Source organism: Gymnoscopelus braueri, assembly GCF_963280865.1.
Source record: "Gymnoscopelus braueri genome assembly, chromosome: 10".
In the NCBI taxonomy this organism is placed as follows: domain Eukaryota; kingdom Metazoa; phylum Chordata; class Actinopteri; order Myctophiformes; family Myctophidae; genus Gymnoscopelus; species Gymnoscopelus braueri.
Genome location: NC_137611.1, coordinates 12,668,127 through 12,692,908, shown reverse-complemented (window position 1 = coordinate 12,692,908; position 24,782 = coordinate 12,668,127). Strand labels below are relative to the sequence as shown.

General features: G+C 42.9%; 2 protein-coding genes across 4 annotated transcripts in view; one reads left to right on the top strand and one right to left on the bottom strand.

The window, feature by feature from the left end:
• LOC308093158 (high-affinity choline transporter 1-like) overlaps nucleotides 1-24,782 on the bottom strand; it is a 113,746-nt gene that overhangs the window by 51,445 nt on the left and 37,519 nt on the right. The window lies entirely within an intron of this gene.
• The window catches only part of zfyve9a (zinc finger, FYVE domain containing 9a), a 54,985-nt gene that overhangs the window by 20,630 nt on the left and 9,573 nt on the right, over nucleotides 1-24,782 (top strand). For 2 of the 3 annotated variants that reach the window (XR_013933859.1, XM_080439388.1), the window contains exons 6-18: nucleotides 1,643-1,819; nucleotides 3,422-3,579; nucleotides 5,137-5,269; nucleotides 5,972-6,094; nucleotides 6,579-6,734; nucleotides 12,092-12,316; nucleotides 15,796-15,878; nucleotides 16,461-16,565; nucleotides 18,431-18,581; nucleotides 19,706-19,786; nucleotides 20,262-20,424; nucleotides 22,547-22,652; nucleotides 24,156-24,332. Coding sequence is in view for 2 of the 3 variants with exons in the window: in XM_080439388.1 (XP_080295514.1) it covers nucleotides 1,643-1,819; nucleotides 3,422-3,579; nucleotides 5,137-5,269; nucleotides 5,972-6,094; nucleotides 6,579-6,734; nucleotides 12,092-12,316; nucleotides 15,796-15,878; nucleotides 16,461-16,565; nucleotides 18,431-18,581; nucleotides 19,706-19,786; nucleotides 20,262-20,424; nucleotides 22,547-22,652; nucleotides 24,156-24,332 (1,838 nt within the window). In the remaining variant the exon portion in view is untranslated. The remainder of the gene's footprint in view (nucleotides 1-1,642; nucleotides 1,820-3,421; nucleotides 3,580-5,136; nucleotides 5,270-5,971; nucleotides 6,095-6,578; nucleotides 6,735-12,091; nucleotides 12,317-15,795; nucleotides 15,879-16,460; nucleotides 16,566-18,430; nucleotides 18,582-19,705; nucleotides 19,787-20,261; nucleotides 20,425-22,546; nucleotides 22,653-24,155; nucleotides 24,333-24,782) is intronic. The other variant, XM_080439389.1, reaches the window with a different exon arrangement.

The following is a 24,782-nucleotide window of genomic DNA, read 5'->3' as shown; positions in this document are numbered from 1 at the left end:
GCGATAAAAAAAAAACATTCGGTGTGTGCTTTACGACCATGTTTAAAATGTGTTTTTATATTTATGTAATTAACTTATTATTACTCTTACCTTGTCAGTTTTTATAGTATTTCTCACTTGCATTCATGAGCTGGATGTAACGGTGATTTCGTTCTGCCGTGCACATTTTGAATGACAATAAAGTTAGCTTGACCTTGACCCTGAATGGAGCTTTAATAGGAGAGAAATGTTCACCCATCTAAAACATAAATGGTAACCGTCAGGTTTCTGTGTCAAGCCGCTAAAAATAAAGCGCAAGGGCTTCTTTCCACCGTAAGATGAAGTAAAGTAGACCACTGGTTCTCAACGTGGGGTCCGGGGACCCCCAAGGGTCCTTTAGGGGGTTCCAGGGGGTCCCCATAGCTAAATGATTGATAGTTAGGAACCAAATAGACACTTATGGGTTTGTTACAAATGGAACCAAATGGACCCGTCACAGATTTTTACAGTGTAGATTGGGTTCCCAGCAGGGTTGCCAGATCTGCTTATTATAATTTCTCCGCAATATTCAATTTGAAAATAGGCGATCTACAAGCTCACAACGCGTCGCGATGCGACGCGTTGTGAGCTTGTAGATCTGCTATTTTCAAATAGCTGATGTATATGTTAAAGTGCTCATGTGGCCCATAGTCGCTTCTTTTGGGCTAGTTTTCCTAGACCTGGTTGCTTGTTTCTCTCTCAGAATCTGGCAACACTGGTTCCCAGAGATTTAAAAAAAAAGAGAAAATAAATTGCAACATTTCCACATCCCAAAATAATGCCTCTCTAACGGTGACACTCTTATGGATTAAAAGTTCTCAGTTTGATTTCAGTCATTTTTATAAGATTAAATACTAACCAGCAATAGAATACATGTTGTTCAGAAGCATCTTCCATAAAACCCCAAAAATGTTCTCCGGTATTAAATAATAGCACGGCTCAAAGCCTCAATCTGTGTTGTGCTGTACTGTAGAACAGCAAGAACATAATGTAGGTTTAGAATGATAATACCTAAAATAAGTGGTGTAAAGTAACTAAGTACGTTCACTCAAGTACTGTACTCAAGTACAATTTTGAGGTATTTTTTTTACTTTACTGGAGTATTTCAAATTTTCACTACTTTTACTTCTACTTCCACTACATCTCAGAGGCAAATATTGTACTTTTACTCCACTGCAATTATTTGAAAAAGTTAGTTACTAGTTACTTTGTAGATTTGGATTATTATTACAAAACATACATGAAACCACTTCAGCCCTATATACATTTCGGCCATTTGATGAAAATGGCCGATCTACACACTCACAATGCTTGTAGATCTGCTATTTTCAAAATATATTTATACTTTATAAATTTGAAAACTTGTGAAATGGGATATTCTGCATAATGAGGACTTTTGCTTTTGCTACTTTAAGTACATTTTGATACCAATACTTTTGTACTTTTCCGGACTTTTACTTGTAACAGAGTATCTCTACATTGCAGTATTGATACTTTTACTTAAGTAAACAATTTGAGTACTTTTTCCACCACTGCCTAAAACAAAAAAAGTTTTCAGTCATGAGTCATGTTGTTTTTAGTTTTTTAACGCTTTTAACACTCTTCCCATCTCCCCCTCCGCCAGTTCAATCCTGGGACACCCAGGTGAGCGGCTGCAACCAGAGCCCCAACCCCAACAACCCGGCAGAGTACTGCTCCACCATCCCGCCGCTGCAGCAGGCACAGGCCTCCGGGGCGCTCAGCTCGCCTCCGCCCACCGTCATGGTCCCTGTGGGAGTCCTCAAGCAGCCCGGCTCCGAGGGTACACAACCTCCACGCCGACGCCCATAAATCCTATTAGCACTTTATTTTTAGTATTTTGCAACCTCCTTTGAGATTTATAGCCGTGATTTCCCTTCTCCTCCTCCTCCTTCTCCTCCTCCTCGTGGAGTTAGATCCTCGTGGAGTTAGATTTTCCTCCTGTTAGTTCTGCCTTTGGTTTTCCTCCGCTGCTCACAATGGGGTTTCGCTTGGAGCAGACTGAAAACTGTGTGTTTGGTCTTTTGTACTCTGGGTCGGTGTATTTTGATTATATGTGTGCGTGTATTAGGCCTGTCTCCAACTAATAATTTATATAGTATAATCTGATTGGCCAAATGTTGCCTATACTTGACTTGTAGTCCAATCATGCATTTTTTTAAAGCTCATTCAGTGCCAATGAAATAAAAAAATAATTGCGAACTGTGCCAGCAATTTTTCAATTTTTTTCTATACCTTTTTCAAGTAGTCACAGAATATTTATCTCCAGTATAATCGATCTCCTGATGGGTGCTAATCACTGAGGGTTGCACTGTGTGGTTTCACAAATGTCAACGAGGTCATTGGACACTGCCTTTTGAAAATAACATCATAACATTGAAAAATACATAGTAAAAAAAGAGTGCTCAGGAGCCGAGCTACAGCCTTTTTCAGTAATAAGTTAAACAAGAAGTGAATGGAGCAGCAAATCTTCAAATGACGATATCTTGGGTTATGAACTTTTTTTTTTTTTTTTACTTTTTTTTTTCAAAAACACGTCAAACACGTCATTGGCACGTTGCGCCATTGCGGTAAAACACGTGAAACACGTCAATGGCACTCAATGAATTAATAATATTTTTTGCATGATTCGGCTGAGAGATTGGCAGTCGAATCAGTCTGATTCGACTGCCAATCTCTCAGTCGAATCATGCAAAAAAATATATATATATGCAATAGAGGATCATTCCATTTGGGCTGTGGGGGGTGCTTAATGTCTGTTCTCCCAATAAATCATGATATATATATCCTATTTTTGCCAAACTATTAGTTAATTAATATAACAAATTAGGCCCATCTTTCAGTCGAATCATGCAAAGAAAAGATTTCGACTGAGGCATTGGATGATTCCACTGAGGGACTGGCAGTCGAATCAGACTCCCTCGATCGATTATTCGACTAATCGAGGTCAGGCTTAGGGTGCGTTCGAAAATACAGCACTGAGCGCACTGGCCAATACAAACTAATAGGCGAGTGTGCTCCGGTGCGTCATTTTCGAACGCGCCCATTGTGTGCATGTGTGTGCTTGTTTGAGGGTGGGTTTGTTTATTCGTCGGAATGAATCACATAATTTATTTACTGCAGTGGTTCTCAAAGTGGGGTCCTTGAGGTGAGTTCCAGGGGGCCCCCTGATAAATCATTGATAGTTAGGGACCAAATGGACCCTTAGTTATTGGTCTCTAACTCTTTGAGTGTATACGAATGGAACCAAATGGATCAATTTGGTTCCATTCGTGCACTCTCAGCGTTATTGGGGTCCGTGGCCTTAATGCATACCAAAAAACTAGGGGGGGGTCCTTGAAATGTAAAAAAGTTTGAGAACCACTGCTTCGTCCCTCACTTCCAGGGTCGCTGTCGCGTGAGCAGAGGAGGGTGTGGTTCGCCGACGGCGTCTTGCCCAACGGGGACACGGCGGAGGAGTCGTCCCCCAAACCTCTGAGCGACAGCCCCGCCTCGTCCCCCTCCTCCTCCTCCAACAAATCTGCTGGTGCTGAGTCCTCTGAGGTAGGCCGCCCGGCCTGGCTGGCCCCGTCACGAGTCACCTGCACAACATTCATTTTACAGCTAATGCCATTAGATTAGCTTGTTAGGACCAAGCTGCCACACATTGTTTGTTGCTGGGGGGGTGGGGGGGTTGTACTGTAGCGCTTATACAGAGGCTGCCTTTGTCCAGGGCTCATGGTGAGAAGGGGTCAAGAGCCACAAACCACTAGTAAACAAGGTTCAAAAGGAGCATTCCACATTGGCTTTGGCAGAGTTAAAGGGGCGTCCACACAAAGCACTGTAACTGTAACTACTGTGTATCGTTCACCCCTGTTGTCGTTGTACAGTAGTTGTGGCACACTGATTTTCAACATCGGTTTCCGGTGACCACCAGCCGTCCAAATGGACCCTTACGTGTCTGAGCCTCTGAGTGTGTCGAAATGGAACCAATCGGTTCCATCCGCACACTCTCAGAGTTAGATTAACATTTTTTTCAGTGTAGATAAAACATTTGATCAAATGGGGCTCTGTGGCCTGGTATTAACGTACTCTACCATACAAAATTCACAGATTTAAAGTTGTACTTGTACAGATCAAAGCATTGTGTCTGTGGCTCTTTAATGCAGGACAGCACAAAGTGCATTCTGGATGCAGAATGAAAAAACTGTTGGGACTACTTCATGGACTGTTGAACCGATTGATTGTCGCAACATTTGATCATTTTATCTATGCTGCTACCATGCTAGTCACACGGTCGGTCTGCACTTTCTGTTTCTATGACGTCTGGCATTCCCCCATGACGACCATCACTAAAGTCATGCTGTTGCAAGCTCAGCAGTACAAGTGGACCGGTTCACCAAAGGTTCCTCTTGTTGACTGACTGTTTATAAACAAGCTAAGCGGTGTGCTTAGCAACATGCAAGTGCTCACTTCTGTTTTCACTGGTTCCCCTTACTGATTATTCTTTCTTCATTTTTCACTTAATTTATTAGTTATGCCAATTACCCACCCCCACCCCTATTCTGAATCATGTGACATCACCAGTGGCACTTCTTTTTCACCTGACGGTGAGGAGTTTCAACGGGAGGCCGTAACGTAGGCAGAGGAACATGGCATTCCTCTCACTTCCGCTCCTTGCTGAACAGGCCCCCCCAACCAACCAGTAATTCAGTCAGTGCCAGTGACAGAGACCACCCTCCCGTGCTGGCTTCACACCCTCCTACACGGCCACTTGTGTTCATTGGAGCACCCGGGCCAAGCCGGAAGGCACCGTGCAGAATTCACACCCCTTACTGCTTTTTAATAATTCCTCCCTTTAAAGCACTCTCAAGAGATGCTGTCAGTCGTGTTGTGACTTGTAAATAGAATGTGTTACAATTGATATTTTAGTCGACTAGGTGATGCTACCCGAAATCCACCAGTCCATATTTCAAAACTGCAGCTGGTTCCGTCCTCGAAGACATGAAGTTAAAATGGTGTGGGTTTAACCTCAGATAGGTGGATATCTCCGTTCAGAACAAGAGTCTGTATTTGTGACCTCTTCCTCTCTCTTCTTCCACCCCCCTCCCCTCCCAATAGGCGGCCCACGCCCCCGCCGCCCCGGTGGTGGGCAGCCCCGTGGGCAGCTCCCTCAGTCTGATACCGGAGGACGGACTCCCTCCCATCCTCATCTCCACCGGAGTCAAAGGAGGTATGGGAGGCCACATCACAGGTGCTTGCCTTCATCCTCACCATTCCGCTGCCTCCTCATTGCACCCTGAGCTGCGTTTGGCTCGGCACCCATTCGGTAGCGTGTTGTGTTGTATGTACAGTATGTGTGTTTGTAACCTGCGTTTGTGCCACCACGGCTCTCATGTTCACCGCCACTGCCACTCATTGCCGATGGTAAATGTGAGGGATGTTGTATGTTCACTCACAGAGAGGATCCACGGATCCTAAATTGCTTGTAACTGTTGGCCTATACGCACGGGGGAAAGGTAGGACTCGCATAGCCAGATGATCTGAGATTTCTGCCCATCGAAATGTCTAGTGACTTCTAAATTCAATGTAGGGGATAGAAAAACTAGGTGGAAACAATTCAGAAATAAATAAAAAAACAAACGAAGACTTCATACTGAGACAGTATCAGGATTTGTTTTCACAGCATTAGGCGAAGGTTTTATTAGCGGGCCGTTCCTACATTAAATGTAGAAGTCCCCAGACGTATTAGGTAGGTAGTAGATCTCCGATCGTCTGGTCACGCGAGCACTACGGGAAACGTATCACGGCTCATTCTGGTTTTCTTCATTTTGGAATATCCTCTGCCCCTCTCCTTTCACCCAAATCTCTCCTTTTCGATCCTCTTTTCTTCCTGGGGCATCCATCCGGCCATGACTTAACCCTGACTCCTCCTTCCCCTGGTTGCTCCGCTCAGACTACGCGGTGGAGGAGAGGCCGTCGGAGATCGTCCTCATGCAGCAGCTGGAAGAGGGAGGCCCGGACCCTCTGGTGTTCGTGCTCAACGCCAACCTACTGGCCATGGTGAAGCTGGTGAATTGTGAGTTCCCCATCGACTGATTTATTATGGGCCTAAGACCTGAGGCCCATTCTACAAAAAGTCTTCTAAATCCTAACAGTTTTCTGAAAAAAACACATGTTGCTATTTTAGTGCTGCTCAAACTTTTTCATGCCAAGGACCCCCAAAATTATATGTATTTGGCCGCCGACCCCCAATCTCAAAATATTTTGTTCCAGGGACCCCCAGAAGCAAAGATTTGAGTTAAAATTGTTTGCTTTAAAAAATGTATACATTCAAAGATTTGCACCCATTTTCAAGTTTTTTCAAAAATAGCAGATCTACAAGCTCGCGGCACGAAGTGACGCACTGTGAGCTAGTGTCTCGCGCCGAAAATAGCCGATCTGCGACCACCCGACGAGTCGCAGAGCTCGTAGATGGACTACGTTGTGGCGTGCGACGCCGCAGGCATTACTCGACGTGACACGCTACTGTCCTTTTTCTGACATTTCTCTCGTTCCTACAGATGTGAACAGGAAGTGTTGGTACGCAACCACTAAGGGCATGCACGCAGTGGGCCAGGCGGAGGTGGTGATCCTGCTCCAGTGTTTGCCCGATGAGAAGACCATCCCCAAGGACATCTTCACCCACTTCGTACACCTCTACCAGGAGGCCCTGACCGGTAAAGCACAACACCACCAGGGTTCAAACCACTTAAACCCATTAAGACCTAAAAATGCCTTCTAAACCAGTGGTTCTCAAACTTTTTCATGCCAAGGACCCCCAAATTGACACTTGACATGCCAGGGACCCCCATAAGAGAAGATTTTTACGGATCTAGCAGTGATTCTTAACCATTTTAATTTCAAGGACCCCCAGTTTGACATGCATTAGGCTGCCATTTAATGGCATTTCTATCTCTGGGACCCCAATTTATGTTGTAAAATCAATGTTAATTTAACTCTGAGAGTGTACAAATGGAACACTCTCAGAGTTACAGATCCATAAGGGTCCATTTGGTTCCTAACTATCCATCATTTAGCTGGGGAACCCCTGGCACTCCCTCAAGGACCACTGACTGGGGGTCCCCGGACCCCACTTTGAGAACCAATGTTCTAAACCAGTAGTTCTCTCACACTTCTTTTGTGCCAAGGACCCTCAAAATGATATGTTTTTGGCCCGAAATGATATCTGCGCTAACAAAGTAGTCTTCTCCGCTGTACCGCAGAGGAAATGATTGAGGTAGGAGGCGGCAAACTCGATTTGTCTTCACATAAATCCGTTCCACCAGTTGTCGCACGTCAAGGACTGTCGAGGACCGACGTCAGGATTTACAGTTTGCCTACGACATCGTCCATGGTCGAACCCATAACTCTAGTACTTGCACTTCTCTCTACAAGCTCATAATAGCGTGTCGTGTTATGAGCTTTTAGATGGGCTATTTTTGTAAGCTTTTGAACACGTTCGCCTATTGTGACATGCCCAAAATAGGGACTTTTAAAAAATATTGTTTTGGGTCTTTTCTGCCTTTTATTGGATAGGTCTTTTAGAGTTTTTTTTGAATGACAGTTAACAGGGAGAAAGAAACGGGGAGTGACACGCGGCAAAGGTCGTTGGGCTCGGGAATTGAACCTGCGACTCGCTGTCAGGCTAGGTATTAGAGCCTATATGTGGTATGCGCCTTAACCATTTGGCTATCAGCGCCCCTGAGTGGTCTTGAAAATAATTCTCAGCCATTGTCTGTTTTAAAAAATTCAATAAAAGAACGGGATACAGAGCTCCACCAGGAGGCCCACATATACTGTAAGAAAGGAGACCACCTCCAGCGTGGTGGGCTCCTCATGGGGACAATAGCAGCTCATTAGCAGTTCACTGCGGAGGTCCTCAGGTGAGGTCCATCCGTCACAGCGAGCTGCTGCCCAAGTTAAAGTATGAGCCAACAACCCCTAGTACTGACGTAATGTCCCAGCTCTGGCTGGAGGTCCGTGGAGACGGCTGGCCCTCGGCCGCTCTGGTTTAGGAAACCAGGTCAGCGTGGCACCGCCACTGAGCCGAGTCTCTGGCCTCCACGGGAATACCCCCCAAAAGATATGGTACAAACATTAGTGTCACCTTGTACGATGTGTAAAATGTTTTTTTTTAGAAAGAAAGAAAGAAAGAGGATTTCTGTTCAAAAGTGAAACCTCTATTGTGATAGTAATCATTGCTATATCGGTAACAGGGGTCGCCCCGTCTCTCCGGCTCTTTACAGAAAATAAATGTTCAGGTCAGGATACCAATTTCATCCAATCAGGAGAAAGAACTCCACAAAAATCAGTTTGTCATCTTACATTTTTATAGCGTTCCAGGTCCAGTTTTTTTTTGGTCTGATAATTTTTGTCTGCTCCCTCCACATGCCGCGAAGTGAGCACAAGCTAATATCGGGTGACTTTGACGGCTCTCTTTACCTCCCCCGGGCTCGTTCTGGTGGTTACATATTCACAGCTCGCCTGCAAACTCGGGCTCGACGGCGGAAAGGAAGGAAGCGTGTTGTCGCTGTCGTTTCAGATCTACGTAACGTGGCTGTCGCTCTGGTTCCACACGGAGTCCCTCGCCGTTTGCTATTGCTAGGGTTGCTGTTTTTGCTTTTATATTTTACGTACCACCTGACGCTCGTTAACCTCTCCCGAGATAATTAGTAACACGAAGCCCCACGTGTGTGATACAAGGTTGCAGGCGGAGCTGGCACGGCGGTCAGGGTTATATGCCTGATTTGTATACTTGTCGTACGACGTGGCGCACGCTGAAAATAGCTGACCTACAAGCTCACAACGTGTCACGGATGCGACACGTTGTGAACCTAAGTGTAATTTTATAACTCGGAAATTTGTTATTTTCGTCGAGCAAAAGTATGTATTAGCTCTTTGTCGGTGTGCTGCTGACTGACAGCATCAGCTCTCTGTGTTTTTCTGGTGGTAGATTAAGCCTTTCTTTTATCCACGTGGAATAATCTGGAAGAATAAACTGACACGTACTAAGCCACGGAGCCCTTCATATTCAGCCCTTCAAAGGATGAGAATTAGAATTCCAATTCCCTGTCTTCTCTGCCTTCCTTTTCTCACACTTCCTCCATCCTCTCTCTCTCTCTCTCTCTCTCTCTCTCTCTCTCTCTCTCTCTCTCTCTCTCTCTCTCTCTCTCTCTCTCTCCCTCTCTCCCTCTCTCGCTCTCTCTGTTTCTAATGCCTCCTTAGCTGACCTTTCTACTGCAACATTAAGTACTTTCAACCTGCTGTCCCTATTTTGGGCAGGCCTGTTCTTTGACATTTTCTCCATTAAAGGTGAACATCGCAAAGAATTCTAAACGTTTTAAAATGTTCTTCAAAATGTAACTTTTCTTATTTTAAAGGAAATTCAACAAACTGAAAATAACTCATCTATAAGCTTGCAATTTGCTGTGACCTTGATCTACAAGCCTTTCTTTCTCCGTTTTCACCACTATTACTATTTTTGAAAATAGGGCTTAAAGGAGTAGTTCACCCAAATAAATCCTCTTATTTTCTATCAATTACACACCCTATGAGCCAATAATTTGATGACCGGCGGAGTCTTGACTCAAAGGACACCCTTTGGGTGAAATACTCCTTAAGACGGTTATAAGCCATCTTTTCCTCCTCCACTATAACTCCTCTCCTTATTTCCCTCCTCCTCCTCCTCCTCTCACACCTCCCCATCTTTTCCTCGCTCCTCTCATTTGTTCCTGTGTGTGTGTGTGTGTGTGTGTGTGTGTGTGTGTGTGTGTGTGTGTGTGTGTGTGTGTGTGTGTGTGTGTGTGTGTGTGTGTGTGTGTGTGTGTGTGTGTGTGTGTGTGTGTGTGTGTGTGTGTGTGTGTGTGTGTGTGTGTGTGTGTGTGTGTGTGTGTGTGTGTGTGTGTGTGTGTGTGTGTGTGTGTGGGGGGGGGGGGGTTATGAAAGTGGCCACGTGAGCAGAATGACACTAGTGAGAAAGGACACCCGCACTCTGCTCACCGACTCTACGTTGCGGTTGCCCTTGAACCGCCGTCCTCTGGTTGCGGCCGGCGGCCGGAAGACACCGGTCGTACCATAGTGCAGCGGTCGGGGCAGAAATCCTTGTATCTCCATACCGTTGCTGTCGGGGCAGAAACCTCTTATCTCCATATTCTGACTTTTTTGTGTTTTTTTCCTGTAAATGAACGCCCTACTTGATCATACTATTTCGTCACACAAAAGCATCAAACGCTATTACTATTTTCTTTATTTGAATCCTGAAAAGTAACAGTTTTGGAGGTTTCCACCCGACAGACTATATTTTTTCTTTTTATGGCTTTTTTTTCATAAATCAATGCCCTATTTCAGGGATCTTCAACAGGGGGTCCGGGACCCCTAGGGGGTCCTCAGAGTTACTCCAGGGGGTCCGCCAAATCATTAACCACTTGAACCCTAGCATTTCTATTCTGATGAACATTAGCCGAAAATAGCAGATCTACAAGCTCACAACTGCGAGGCGTTGTGAGCTTGTAGATCTGCTATTTTCGGCAAAGAGGTTTGGTGTAGAGGGGAAAAGAAGAAAATCAAGTACCAAGCATTGAATGTTTAAGTGGCTAAATGTCTGAAATGAACAAAACATATTAATTTGCACAGCACTGATGATAGTCAATACTGATGATAGTCAATGACGCTATCTATGAAATCTATGAACAAGTTTAATCTGTAGGCAATGTATGGGGGTCCCTGCTTCGTCTCTCTCTCAGCTAGGGGGTCCTTGAGCTGAAAACGTTGAAGACCCCTGCCCTATTTTATACTTTGTCGTATGAAAGTGTCATACACAAGTAGCAAAAATAGCAGAACTACTGTACAAGCTTGGATAAATTAAAGAATACACTTCTTGTTTTTTTTGTCCACTGACTGTATAAGCGTAATGTCTCTGCATGGAGGGCATGATGCAAACGCCCTTCATCCTGGCTCTCACCCTCCACTGTCCATCTGAATAAATCATTAACAAATACATTAACCTTCATCTCCTCCCATCAGCACTTTATTCCATGATTATTATAGTTTGGCCATCTTTAAAAACTCAACATCATCATGCCTTATACAAATATATATATATATATATTCACAGTTAAAATGGTAAAATGGTACACAGAGATACAGTATATACTATAGTCAGTGTAGATGGGTTCGTTCAGCCCTCCTGTTCCGAACGGACCTTTTGAACAGGATCCAAGTCCTTCTGTTCACTGATTGCATACAGAGATAAAAAATCACACCCAGTGTGAAGTGGGCGGTGTGGTCACAGTGGTCATCACAGTGATGGAAGTTCACTTAAAGAAAAGTAATATTGTGGACCAACCATTGTACACCCCTAACTTAAAAAAAAACATAAATGTGTTTTTTGACTGAAATAAAAAAAACATAAATGTGTTTTTTTTTAGTGCATAGTCCTATTTATAGGGCTATGCACATGTGTCATGTTTCACTAGCCAATCACAGTGCAGGGTTAGGGGGGTACACTGGTGGCCAATCACAGCACAGGGTTGGGGGGTGCAAAATGTCCAAACCTCACATATAGGGGCGGTTTCACCGCCCAAAAATAGCTCAAAATTCAGTATTATGCCTTAGGCATGCTTTAGGCATGTCGATGCATTGACAAAGATTGATTGATTGAATATTTTATTAGGCAAAAAATGTAAAACAGCACAGTTACATTTAAAATACTTTGTCTAACAGGTCCGTTCATAAAAGTCCTTGCGGACTTGTTTCCAATGAGGGCCTTGGTATTCAATTCATAGGCGAAGATGAAAACTAAGAACATTTTCTCTATGATTCTAGTTTGTTTTAGATATTATTTTGTCTAACACAAAGTACTGTACTGTTTTTTCTTGGTAAAGCCTCATTTTTATTTCAGTCATTATTTGTATTGGTTTGACCTGAGGCCGAGGTCTACAAATGCCTTCTAAATCAATAGTTCTATTAAGTTAATAGAATTAGAAGTGAACTTCTAATGACCTTGCTTTCCCCCTCTTCCTCCCGAACCACACAGGCAACGTGCTGAGCCACCTGAGTCACTCGTTCTTCACCCAGAGCTTCCTGGGCAGTAAGGAGCACGGCGGCTTCCTCTACATCAGCCCGTCCTTCCAGTCTCTGCAGGACCTGCTGCTCCCCAACCCGCCCTACCTGTTCGGCATCCTCATCCAGAAGTGGGAGACGCCGTGGGCCAAGGTGTTCCCCATCCGCCTCATGCTGCGGCTGGGGGCAGAGTACCGATGTAAGTGAAGAAGGAGGGGGGGGGGGGGGTTGATGATGGTGGTTTGTTACTGAGATCACTCTGTATATGGCGGTGGTTCTCAACGTTTTTCCGTGCCAAGGACCCCCATATTGAAGGGTATTTGACCGTGGGGATGACCCCCATCTGATCATGTTTTTGCGCCAGGGACCTCCCAGAAGAGAAGATTTGTGTAAAAAAAGAAATCAAAATGATTCACATTTTACATCAAACACTTTTACGATTAAAAAAAAAAATAGCAGATGTACAAGCTCGCAGTGTGAGCTTGAAGATCTGCTATTTTTTGAATAGCCAACATATAAATGGATAAAGTGGTTCAAATGATTGTGATGCTCTATTTGGCCCCCCCTTAAGGACCCCTGGGGGATCTGCTATTTTTTTTTTATTTTTTTATTCTTTTCTTGAAAATGTTTGGAAGATTTTGAATTGTTTTTGGATTTTCTAACACAAATCTTCTCTTCTGGGGGTCCCTGGCACAAAACACATATCAATTTGGGGGTCCTTGACATGGAAACATTTGAGAACCAGTGTTTTTTACCTCATGACATTGTCATGAAGCCATTTGGCTGAAGAGGCACTTCTTCTTCTCACACCAAATAAATCCCCTCCTCCTGCAGTCAGATCAGACCTGCCAGCACACAGCTACCACCTGGCGAGCCTCAGCCTCTCTCTCTCACACACACACACACACACACACACACACACACAAACACACAAACACACAAACAAACACACAGAATACATGGACTAAAGCCACGTAGTCTCTCAAACATTTTCAGGTCAAGGAAGGAACCCCAAATTCTTATGTGTTAGGCCGCGGGACAGGGGGGCCCCATAAGAAAATATTTTTGTTGGGGGGGACAAAATCACATTTTCCCCAAGATCCTTCAAAAAATGTCAAAAATATATTTCGTATCCACAAGTTTCCTAGGCGGGTGTTATGGGCATCACTTCCTCTCGATTTGATTAGGTATCGGGGATCAAATCGACAGGAAGTGCTGCCCGTAATGCCCTAGGAAACCTGTGGATAGCCTAAGTATAAAATAGGGTTAAAGTGTTTATTATTTTCCGTGGGGACCCCATAGACTGTGGGGGACCCCCTGGAACTCCGTCAAGGATCCCTTGAGGCGGTACCCGGACCCCACTTTGAGAAACCACTGGAATACTGTACATTAACTAAAGTCACTTACTTAACCCATTTAGTCATTTTAAGATTTATTTGGCTATTCAAAAAATAGCAGATATACAAGCTCATAGCGTGGTGCAGAGTGCTTGTAGATCTGCTTTTTTTTTTTTTTTTAATCATGATTTTTTTTTGCAAATCTTTGAATATATATATATATTTTTTTTTAAGCGAACATTTGTAACTCAAATCTTTGCTTCTGGGATTCTACAAATGTCTTCTAAATCCTCCTTTTGAAAAAACTTAGGTTGCTGTAAGTGGTTCTCAAACCTTTTCATGTCAAGGGCCACCCAAAATTATGTGTATTTGGCCGTGGACTTGTTCCAGGGACCCCCAGAAGTTGTAACATGAGTTAAAAATGTTTGCTTAAAAAAAAAATATATATATATATATATATATATTCAAAGATTTGCACATATTTCACGATTTTTCAAAAATAGCCAAAGAAATCTTAAAATGACAGAGATGCGTTCCCATTCCCGGATTGAATGGGTTAAAACACTGATTCTCAACATCAACAACAACACAGTGGAATGAACATGCCATATGATGCCACCCTGTGTGTGTGCGCTCTAATAACTAAGGAGCGAGTGGAAAGTGTGTTGTTGTTGGGGCGGTTTGGTGCAGGACACCTGAGGAGATTTGTGAGACGGGTTTCCAGGCTAATTAGATCTCCAGCAGATACATCAATATATCGTGATTCGTTTCCAGCTGTTTTGCAGAGATAAGGACAAAAATAGATGTTTATAAGGAGCTTTGTAGGGTTCTGCTGAAAACGCTGTCTTATTTTTGCGCTTGTGTGGATTAACCTCCCCCTGCCCCCCTACTTTCCCTATATTAACCCACACAGTGGTGTACTGATACTGAGGTGCTATACTGTTGACGTCATTAGCAGGTGTGTACCATTCATGTGTGTACGGAACAAGAGCAGTACGTGTGCACACAAATAGCGAAAATAGGAGATCTATATAATAAGCTCATACATTGTGAGCTTGTAGATCTGCTGTTTTTGCTAGTTTTGCGTGGCACTCTTGTAATAAGAAACAAAATAAGGCCTTAATTTACACATAAAATGCCGAAGCATGGAGATACAAGTTTTTTTTTTCTTCTTTGAAAGCAACGATATGATCTTTTGAGTGTAGCAAAGTTTGTCCAGTTCAGTGTAGTAAAACCATGATGGCAACCTGGCCCTTCCACCCACGGGGATAGAAAATTAACCCAATGGGAAAGCCAGCCCATGCTAGTGGCATTAATCTAGGCTAATAACTAAGAGGGAGTGAGCCTTCACAGTTGTAGCTCCAGCCTCCCACTCTACTGAATCACCCTCCTCTGGCATTAAAAAACACAGAGTCAGTTGATTCTTTTAAAACGCTGCTAAAAAACACATTTGTTTCACAAGCACTTTGTCTTGTAAGGTTTTTTGCCTTCTGTGCATTTCTTTTTTTGTCTATTATATCCTGTTCTTCTGTCTTTTTTTATTCCTATTTTATTGGTATTCTGTTTTTATTCTTATGTAATGCTTTTTTCATCATTGTACAGCACCTTTATGACTCAAATGTACCTTTAGGGTGCGTGCACTCATACCGAACTTAGATTCTGCCTATGCGGTGGATTCTGCCAATGCTTTTCAATGGGAACGGAGTGGTTTGTTGCTATTCGCAGATTTCTGGCAAAATAAAAACGCAGAATCAAAGTTTGGTGTGACTGCACCCTCAGTGTGATTCTAGGTCAGGGCTACTCAACTTAAGATGGCTCAGGGGCCACTCAGCAAAATACCAAAAGTCCAAGGGGCCGCAAGCTAAAAATGTCGGTCCTATTTTGGATTTTTCAATTTTGTAACACACTACACATTGTTATTGTTATAAGAAAATGTACATTTTGACATCATATTCTTTTCACTGTACCTGTTTATTTTGTGTGTATGTCCAGTGGCATCAGTTACAGCAAAAGCTAACATGGCAACCGCGCGGCCGAAAAAAAATGGGGGTCAAACCCACCCCAAAAAAAACGAAATGCATAGAAAACTATGCATTATGCCTGTAACAATTGACGCACCTGTATGTATGTATGTCTGTCTGTTAGTTTTTGAAAAAAAATGAAGCAACCCATATATTTGAACGGAAATGTATATTTTTATCCTGTGCTTGGGTTTGACCATGAGGGGCCGCAGAGACGCTGCGTTGGGGCCGCGGGTTGAGTAGCGCTGTTCTAGGTTGATGTGTGTTAAACTGCGATGCTGTAACAACTGAATACTTTATTTTATACTTTATTTTTCCAGTCTATCCGTGCCCGCTGTTCAGCGTACGATACAGAAAACCTCTCTTTGGAGAAACCGGTCACACCATCATGAACCTACTAGCAGTAAGAGCTTCTGCTTTTCCACTTCTGATGTATTCTGTTTGGTTTTTTTAACCCGATTCTTCTTCTTGCTTCACATGAAATTGAGGTTCAAAGGGGAGAGATCTCCTCTATTTAAAATACAGTAGAGACATCAACACTTAATTTTCTTAAAATGTTTTAAGGGAGATAAATAAACAAATATATCGTACTATTAACCATACATGTATAGGGTTTAAAGTGGTTAAAGGGATAGTTCACCCAAAAAAAAACTTTTCTTCTATCGATTAGTCACCCCATGGAGACTTGAATTCATGGATATTTTTTCGTTTTTGTCGCATTCCTAAGCCAATAATTTGATGACCGGCAGTGGTTCCGATAGGAGACACAAACAGTCTCCTTTGTGTCTCCTACCGGATCCGCTGCATGCCGGGTCCGCTGGTAATCAAATTATTGGCTTAGGAATACAACAAAAACTAAAACATATCCAGGAATTCAAGTCTCCATGTGGTGACTAATCGACAGAAAGAAAAAATAAATTGCGTGAACTATCCCTTTTTAAGTGGTTGAAGTGAAGACTTCACGTTGTCTTTCTTTGTGCCGTAGGACTTCCGTAACTACCAGTACACGTTGCCGGTGGTGAAAGGTCTGGTGGTGGACATGGAGGTGAAGAAGACCTGCATTAAGATCCCCAGTAACCGCTACAATGAGGTGAGACGTTCATTTGAAAGCCTGCACAGTTCCTTCTGTCTCGTATTTAAATGCCTCTTACTGTTTTGCGTCACCGTCCTAGTCTAGTGACGTTGATATAACTGGGTACATCTGTTATCGGGGTGCCTGCGGCGTTGGCTCGTGCTTTCCTCACCGCTGGTTGATGAGTAAGGGTCCTTTTACACACCGGGAGTGTGACACATACGTGAGGGGGCAGTGTTTTTTCGATTACTTTTTTCATTTATTTTATTTACATTTTTTATTGTATTCCTTTTTTTTTCATTTTCCAAAAAAAATATTAAAAAAAAATGAAAAAAGTAATCGAAAAAACACGCCCCCCTCGCATATTAGGAGGGCAGGGTGAGTCACCAGAACCAAGGACGGGTGTTTTTGATGAATCTAACATGTTAAAAATGTTTGAAGTTATAATGGGTTTGTATAGGAAGGGGGCGTGTCTGATAAAATTAATATCAAATATCTAAATACTGAATCAAGCAACTTAAAAACGGTCTGGGGGGCTCACAAAAGCCTGAGTAGATGATAAAATGACCCAAAGTTTTTTTGAAAGTGAAATATCCCTTTAACCACTTGAATCCCACCACACACCCTATTCTGGGGGGAACATTCAGCAGAAATAGCAGATCTACAAGCTGCTGTTTCATTCAGTACATTTACTCAAGTACTGTACTTAAGTACAATTTTGAGGTATTTCTTTACTTTAGTGGAGTATTGCCAATTTTCAATACATTTACTTCTACTCCACTACATATCTGAGGAAAATATTGTACTTTTACTCCACTACAATTATTTGACAACTTTAGTTACTAGTTACTTTGCAGATATAAGTTATTATATTATAAAACATACATTAACCTCTTTAGCCGTATTTTATACATAGGCTATTTGAAAATAGCCAATCTACAAGCTCACAACGCGTTGCATTGCAACGCAACGCGTTGTGAGCTTGTAGATCTGCTATTTTCAAATATTTTAGTACTGTTACTTTTGGTACTTTAAATATATTTTGATGCCAATACTTTTGTACTTTTACTTTTACTTTTTTACATTTTGAACACAGGCCTTTTACTTGTAACAGAGTACTTCTACATTGCGGTATTGATACTTTTTCTCAAGTAAAACATTAGAATACGTTTTCCTCCACTGGTTTCTGGCGAAGGAAATGAGCAGAAAAAGTACAGAACCAACTCCGGTCCGTTGTACTAAGTATAGAGGATTTAAGTGGCTAAAGTGCCAGTGATATACTTTCAGCAGGCCTAGCCACCAAATAAGCATGTTCAGCCTGTGTGGATGACGTGATGAAATCACTACATATGTGTAACAGTAACAACAGGTGTACATCCTTGGCTGTGATAGTTTTTCACGTGAAGTAAATGGTATTTTCTTGTCCTGCTGTAAGACGAACGGCGCCGGGGTAGGTTTGGCTGGCAGTGCTGGCCGTGTCATTTGGCCGCTGAACGCGGTGACAGATGGAAGCAGAGTAACACGAAGCGGTGGACCGTTTGACAAGCAACATGTAGACGGGCCTTTAACACAGCGAGCGGGCTAAAAATTGCTCCAGATTTTAAATTTTCATATTTTCCAAGCTGTGAAGGACGGATTTCAAAGAAACGCCAGCCGTCGAGTCGCTGAAAGGAAATTAATTGTTTTTTTTAGCGAGTGATGATATCCATGCTATTCATAATGTGTCAGTGTCCTCGTCCAATCTGTCATCTCGAACGCAATCCACTTAACAAATAAAAACACTTCACCCATGCGCCCAACGCAATTAAGGCTTAACACCATTTCTGTCCCCAAACACCCCGTCAAGCAGCTTAATTATACACAGAGGATGTTTGTCCCTCCAGCTAATGAAGGCGATGAACAAGTCCAACGAGCATGTGCTGGCCATGGGGGCGTGCTTCAACGACAGGGCGGACTCACACTTGGTGTGCGTTCAGAACGACGACGGCAACTACCAGACCCAGGCCATCAGCATCCACCACCAGCCCCGCAAAGGTAACTATCAGACCCACGCCATCAGCATCCACCACCAGCCCTGTAAAGGCAAATAACACACTGTAATGTGTGATTGGTGAGGAAACGCCTTCATGATTTATATCCATTTATTTCTACAATCTGCCCACAACATACCCTGGTCAGTTATTGAAGAACGGAGTCCAAACCTCTATAATCGCTCTCTGAGGGACTACCAACACAACCAGATGGCAATTAATTCACGGAGAGATATAGCACAAACTTTGCCCACTGTGAGTCTTTAGCCAGAAATGGTAGAAATTTCCGCATTGGAGGTTGATGAAAACAAACAAACGGTGGAGATCCAGGTGGCAGAATCACCGTTCCAGTATATAGAGTGGGCGGGCCTCTAACATTCTGCACACAAAGCCAAACATCAAGTATAAAAACATTTCGTCTGCAGAGAGTTTCGACAAGCCCCCCAAAAAGTTTGACTTTCTTTTGAAGTATGCTGCCAGCATTGCTGTCCCCTCCACCACCTCATCCCTGTAGCGTAGAGCAGGGGTTCTCAATCTTTAGGTCGGGACCCCCAGGGGGGTCCCCTCATGATTTTGGGGGGGTCCACAGATGACAGTGAAGTGACAATGTAAGGACTTTTAAGACCTTTTTAATACCAAAAAAAAGATAGAAAATGTAAAATACCATTATTGTATCAAAAGTAATCGACAAACTATATACTATACTATATATAAAAACTGGTCAAACATTGGCCAAATTGTCAAATAATATAAGAAAATAGCCGATCTACAACGCCTCGCAACGCGAGCTTGTAGATCTGCTATTTCATAGATCATAATATTTATCTGTGGGAACTGAGTCAAACAAAATGTTATGCCTCAACTCCTACAATTCCAAGTGCTTGTCAGGGTGGGGGGTCCCCCGTTCAAATACGATTATTTTGGGGGATCACGGCCTGCAAAGGTTGAGAACCACTGACGTAGAGGGACGTCTCTCAACATCTCATCTCTCCGTCTCCGTTCGGCCTCATTGCGTCATTGTCTGATGATCTCTGTTCGCCCCGAGAGTCGGTTTCCCCCCCCTCGAGGATTAATTAAGTTGAATTGAAAGTTGTTTTGGTTAAATGTTTCCTTTTCTTGGTCTTCCAGTGACTGGCGCCTGCTTCTTTGTGTTCAGCGGTGCTTTGAAAGCCTCATCGGGTTACCTCGCCAAGACCAGCATTGTAGAAGGTGAGAACTCTCTGTTTACAGTCCAGTTTGTGGGCATTAAAAACCTCTAGCACTGTATACTTCGTGGTATGATGATGAATAGCGAAAATAGCCGATCTACCAGCTCACAATGAGTATATAAGTGCTATAAGACAGTATCGTTTACTGTAACATATAGTGATTATTCGATAATAATATAGAATAGAATATTTTTCTATTCTTTTTTCTTTGTGTATATTTTTTATATATCAATAAATCAACACAAAATAATTCTAAAATAAAATTTATAATCAACTAAATCAATTAGTCTGATTAACCACTTATGTCCTATTTTATACTTTGTCGTACAACGGTTCCATTGAATAGGTATTATTTGATTAAAAGTACATGTGTTTATAATTCATTATAAACAGTACAGTATAGTACTTTTAAATAGATTAATTGTTGATGATAATGGGCCTTCTGTTTTTCCCCCCCTCCCCGTGGTGGTGGTCAGATGGCGTGATGGTCCAGATTACAGCAGAGACCATGGACTCTCTACGGCAGGCCCTGAGGGACATGAAGGACTTCACCATCGTCTGCGGGAAGGCTGAGCAGGAGGACAACCAGGAGCACGTCCACGTCCAGTGGACCGAAGACGACCACAACTTCAACAAGGGGTGAGAAGGACGGACCGGGGACCAGGTTGACGGAGGGAGGGTGGAACAACAGACTGTAGTTAGACAGTGTTAATTTAAACAAGGTTTGAGAAGGAAGAGAAGTCAAGGCACTCGCATGTAAAAATGCGTTCAGCTGCAGTGTGGAGGAACAAGGCTTGTAATGTGTACTGTGACCTCTCCTTCTTTAAATAGATATTCCTTTGTTTCTTTCATGGCTAAGCGATTCCCAAACCAGTTGTCCTCCAAACTACGCCCCCCCACCCCCCCCCCCCCCCCGGTTGCTGCAGTTGACTGCGATGCGCGGAGGGGCAGAGGGAGCACTTGTCGGCGGGCGAGGCCCATTGGCTGTTCGCTGCAGGCGCACCGCACAAGCCTCATGTACAGGAGGGCGTTGAGTGAACCGAAACGAGCGCTCCTACAGTAAAATTAACCGGTTTTGACCGCAAGTGTCCATGTATATAAATCTTATCAATTATCAATCAATTCTGTTAAAAAATATACAAAAATAACTCATTGGAGGATCTCTCTTGAAAGATTATACTGAAATATGCTAAACAAAATGCTGGTGTGATGACAAATGCCTTCCGCAGACTCTACCTGCTGTGATTGTGTAAAATACACGTGAGGCATGCACGTGCGTTTATATCGACGCATGCAAAACTCGTGTAGAATTTAGACGAGCAGCCGGGAGAGAAGTTCCACGGGGCGTTGCACGCTTCATGCATGGCATGCACGCCGCGGTGTAGCTCCAAGCTTAGACTGTATGCTCTGAATGCAAATCTTTTACGCTTGGTCGAGCCCCCTGGAGAAATCAATTTAATTCAAGTCTATATAATCCGTTCCTACGGCAGGCCGATGTTATCTGCCAACCGAAATCTGACTCCCACCATTAAGTATAGATGGTGGTATTAAAGCACATCGTCTATGTCGGGTGGAAACCTCATATGTTCCAAAACTGTTACTTTTCAGGAGTCAAATTCCAAAATGGCAAAAGTAACAGATCGACAGGATCTGCTACTTTTGATGCGTTCGTGTGACGCTGCAGTATGATCAAGTAGGGACATAATTTACGAAATAACGTAAAAGTTTGAATATGGAGATAAGAGGTTTCTGCCCGACAGCAACGATATACAGTATCTGCTGTGTCACTTCATCTAGAATATATTGTCTCACTGTACATTTGAACTCATCATGAGCTAGATTTACCTCTGTGTACTTGTGAAATGAATTTCAATATCAAATTGACCACTTAAGCACTCCTTTATACTGCGTCGTTTAACGTGTTGCACAGCGAAAGTAGCCGATCTACATGCTCACAACGCGTTGCATTGCGGCACGTTGTGAGCTTGTAGATCTGGTATTTTTGAGAATGTTTGCCAAGGTTAATGTGGCTAAATATGACACAAGACACAGTTTTTCTTTTAATAATAAAAATTGTTATTGAAATGTAAAACAATTTATGAAACATTGCATCGATACTTAAAAAAAAAAAAATACAAAAATCTGTATAAATAATAATGCAAATATAATAAAGGAAATCAACAAAAGAAATGACTAAATGACATGACACGTTTTTAGCATGGGAGACCAGAGTGGGAATCAAACCTTCAACCCTGGCAGTAGGATTATCATGCTCTAACCGCTGAGCCACTGCATGTGACTTCAATGAATTCATGTAATGTGTGTGAATGTTGTGTTCCACCCAAGACAAACAAAAAAAAGAAAGACATGCCATCTCCGGTTTACTTCCCGTATCTGCGTGAAGTAGGTGGCCGCCTTTTTAGGAGACTGGAAGCATGGTTGGAGTCTATACTGTAATTTCCAATGGAAGAGTGAACGTGAACACAGCTTCTGAACCATTCTTTGGCCCCATGGTCACTGAACGATCGTCACAAGCCACACAATATTCGTTTATCAGAGAGACAAATCGGGAGAAAATCGACTTCATTATCGACCTTTCTCTGTCCCAGCAACACACTCTCGCGAGATCTAGTACCAGTAAACATCGGATGTTCGCGAGATCAGAGCACCCACTTTGGAGACCATTTGTAGGAATTGTGTACCATTTCGCCTCTAATTGGGATGGTGTATTTTTAATAATTAAATATCTTTGGTTCCACAGTGTGATCAGCCCCATCGATGGGAAGTCCATGGAGTCCATCACCAGCGTGAAGATCTTCCACGGTTCCGAATTCAAGGCCAACGGCAAGGTCATCCGCTGGACTGAGGTACCATAGCGGACCGCCTTTACACAGCACAACAAACCATAATATTCTGATTATGTTGTTTAGGTCAAATCATCACATGCACTTGTTACCGAAAGGTTCCCGGTTCAATTCCCTGGACCGGCAGGCAATTTTGAGATATTAACTCACTCATATCATAGTTTCAATGCGATTTAATAGAACCAAAGCTTCACTAAGCAAGCTTGAAGCTAGGGTCAGGGTTTGAGTTAGCCTGGTAGACCATTTGATTTCAGCAGTCTGCTGAATGAAAATGAAATGTGAATTCCGCGACTAGGATGGTTTGAGGTTTGAGTCACAAACCTCAAAACCACAAATCTTACACTGTCTCTCTTGTATTAACTCATTGAGTGCCATTAACGTGTTTCACGTGTTTTTACCGCTATGGCGCAACGTGCCAATGACGTGTTTGACGTGTTTTTGAAAAAATAGTAAAAAAATAAATAAATACAAATATATATATATATTTTTTGAAAAACATGTTCAGAACCCAAGATATCATTATCTGTAGATTTGCAGCTCCTTATTTAACGTATAACTGAAAAAGGCTGTATCTCGCTTCCTAAGCACTTTTTTTTAACACATTGGGTGCCAGAGGTTTATTAAAATATTATACGTTGAGTGCCTGCATTTCTTCCATCCACTTGCGTTATACGTTTCGTGCTGCAGAAGCCCCGACGCGGAAGTGCATGTAAACAAAGCGTGCGTGCGAGACGGCGGAGGGTCCCGACTAACGCCTGGAACAATAATATTTCCAACGCGATCCTCCATTGCAGCGTGATCGCCGATCGGAAACGGCTCGTTTCCACCACATTAAAAAGAAATGGAGATATTAAGCTTTTAGTCAAGGAGATAACATTGAAAACGCCGACCGGAAGGATTTTTGACATGGAGCCTCATCCAGCCTCTTCTTCTCAGAAACTCCTTGGGTGATGTCAAAGTTTCGTTTTAGCGCCCCACGTGGGCCACTCGTATGAAAATAGAATTGGGTCAAAAACGGTCCGGACCGTTTTCGGCACTTCTCGTTTGGACCCTCAAAAACGGTCCGGACCGTTTTTGGCATTCAATGTGTTAACTTTGAAAAAAACTCTGGCACTGGGACAACATAATATAGAAATCATTCTGGCAATTCTGGCACTCAATTGTACTACCTATGAGTATGTAAAAGAACAAAAACGAATAAACAAAACGTTTAAAGAAAAAAAGAGTTAACCACGTTAACCCTGGAGCCCCTATTTTAGTCATGTTTTTAAAAAAAATCTTTCAATATCTTCCAAAATGTTCTGACTTCAATGTTTTATTTTTCAAAGATATTTTGAAAATGTGACACACTGTGAGCTTGTAGATCAGCTAATTCGGCTATTTTCACTGTTGGTTTAAGCTAATAGGGGTGCTGCAGCAGCCACAGGCTATTTGGGGGTCCTTGGCATTGAAAAGTACCAACCTGTTTGAATCCACCATGTGTGTGTTTCTGTTTCATCCCCTCAGGTGTTCTTCCTGCAGAGTGAAGACCAGCCCAACGGCCTGAGTGACCCAGCCGACCACAGCAGGCTGACGGAGAACGTGGCGCGGGCGTTCTGCGTGGCGCTGTGCCCCCACCTCAAGCTGCTGAAGGAGGACGGCATGGCCAAACTGGGCCTGCGAGTCACGCTGGACTCTGACCAGGTAGAGTTCTGCTGCTGCGTTTTGGGAAGGGTCCAAGAGCAGTGGTGGAAAAAGTACTCAAATTCTTTACTTAAGTAAAAGTACCAATACTGCAATATAAAAATACTCTGTTACAAGTAAAAGTCCAAAATTAAAAATGTACTTGAGTAAAAGTACAAAAGTATTGGCATCAAAATGTACTTAAAGTACCAAAAGTAAAAGTACTAAATATTTGAAAATAGCCGATCTACAAGCTCACAACGCGTCGCATCGCGACGCGTTGTGAGCTTGTAGATCTGCTATTTTCAAATAGCCTATGTATAAAATAGGGCTAAAGTGGTTAATGTGTGTTTCATTATATCATAGTTTATATCTGCAAAGTAACTAGTAACTAAAGTTTTCAAGTAAATGTAGTGGAGTAAAAGTACAATATTTGCCTCTGAGATGTAGTGGAGTAGAAGTAAAAGTATT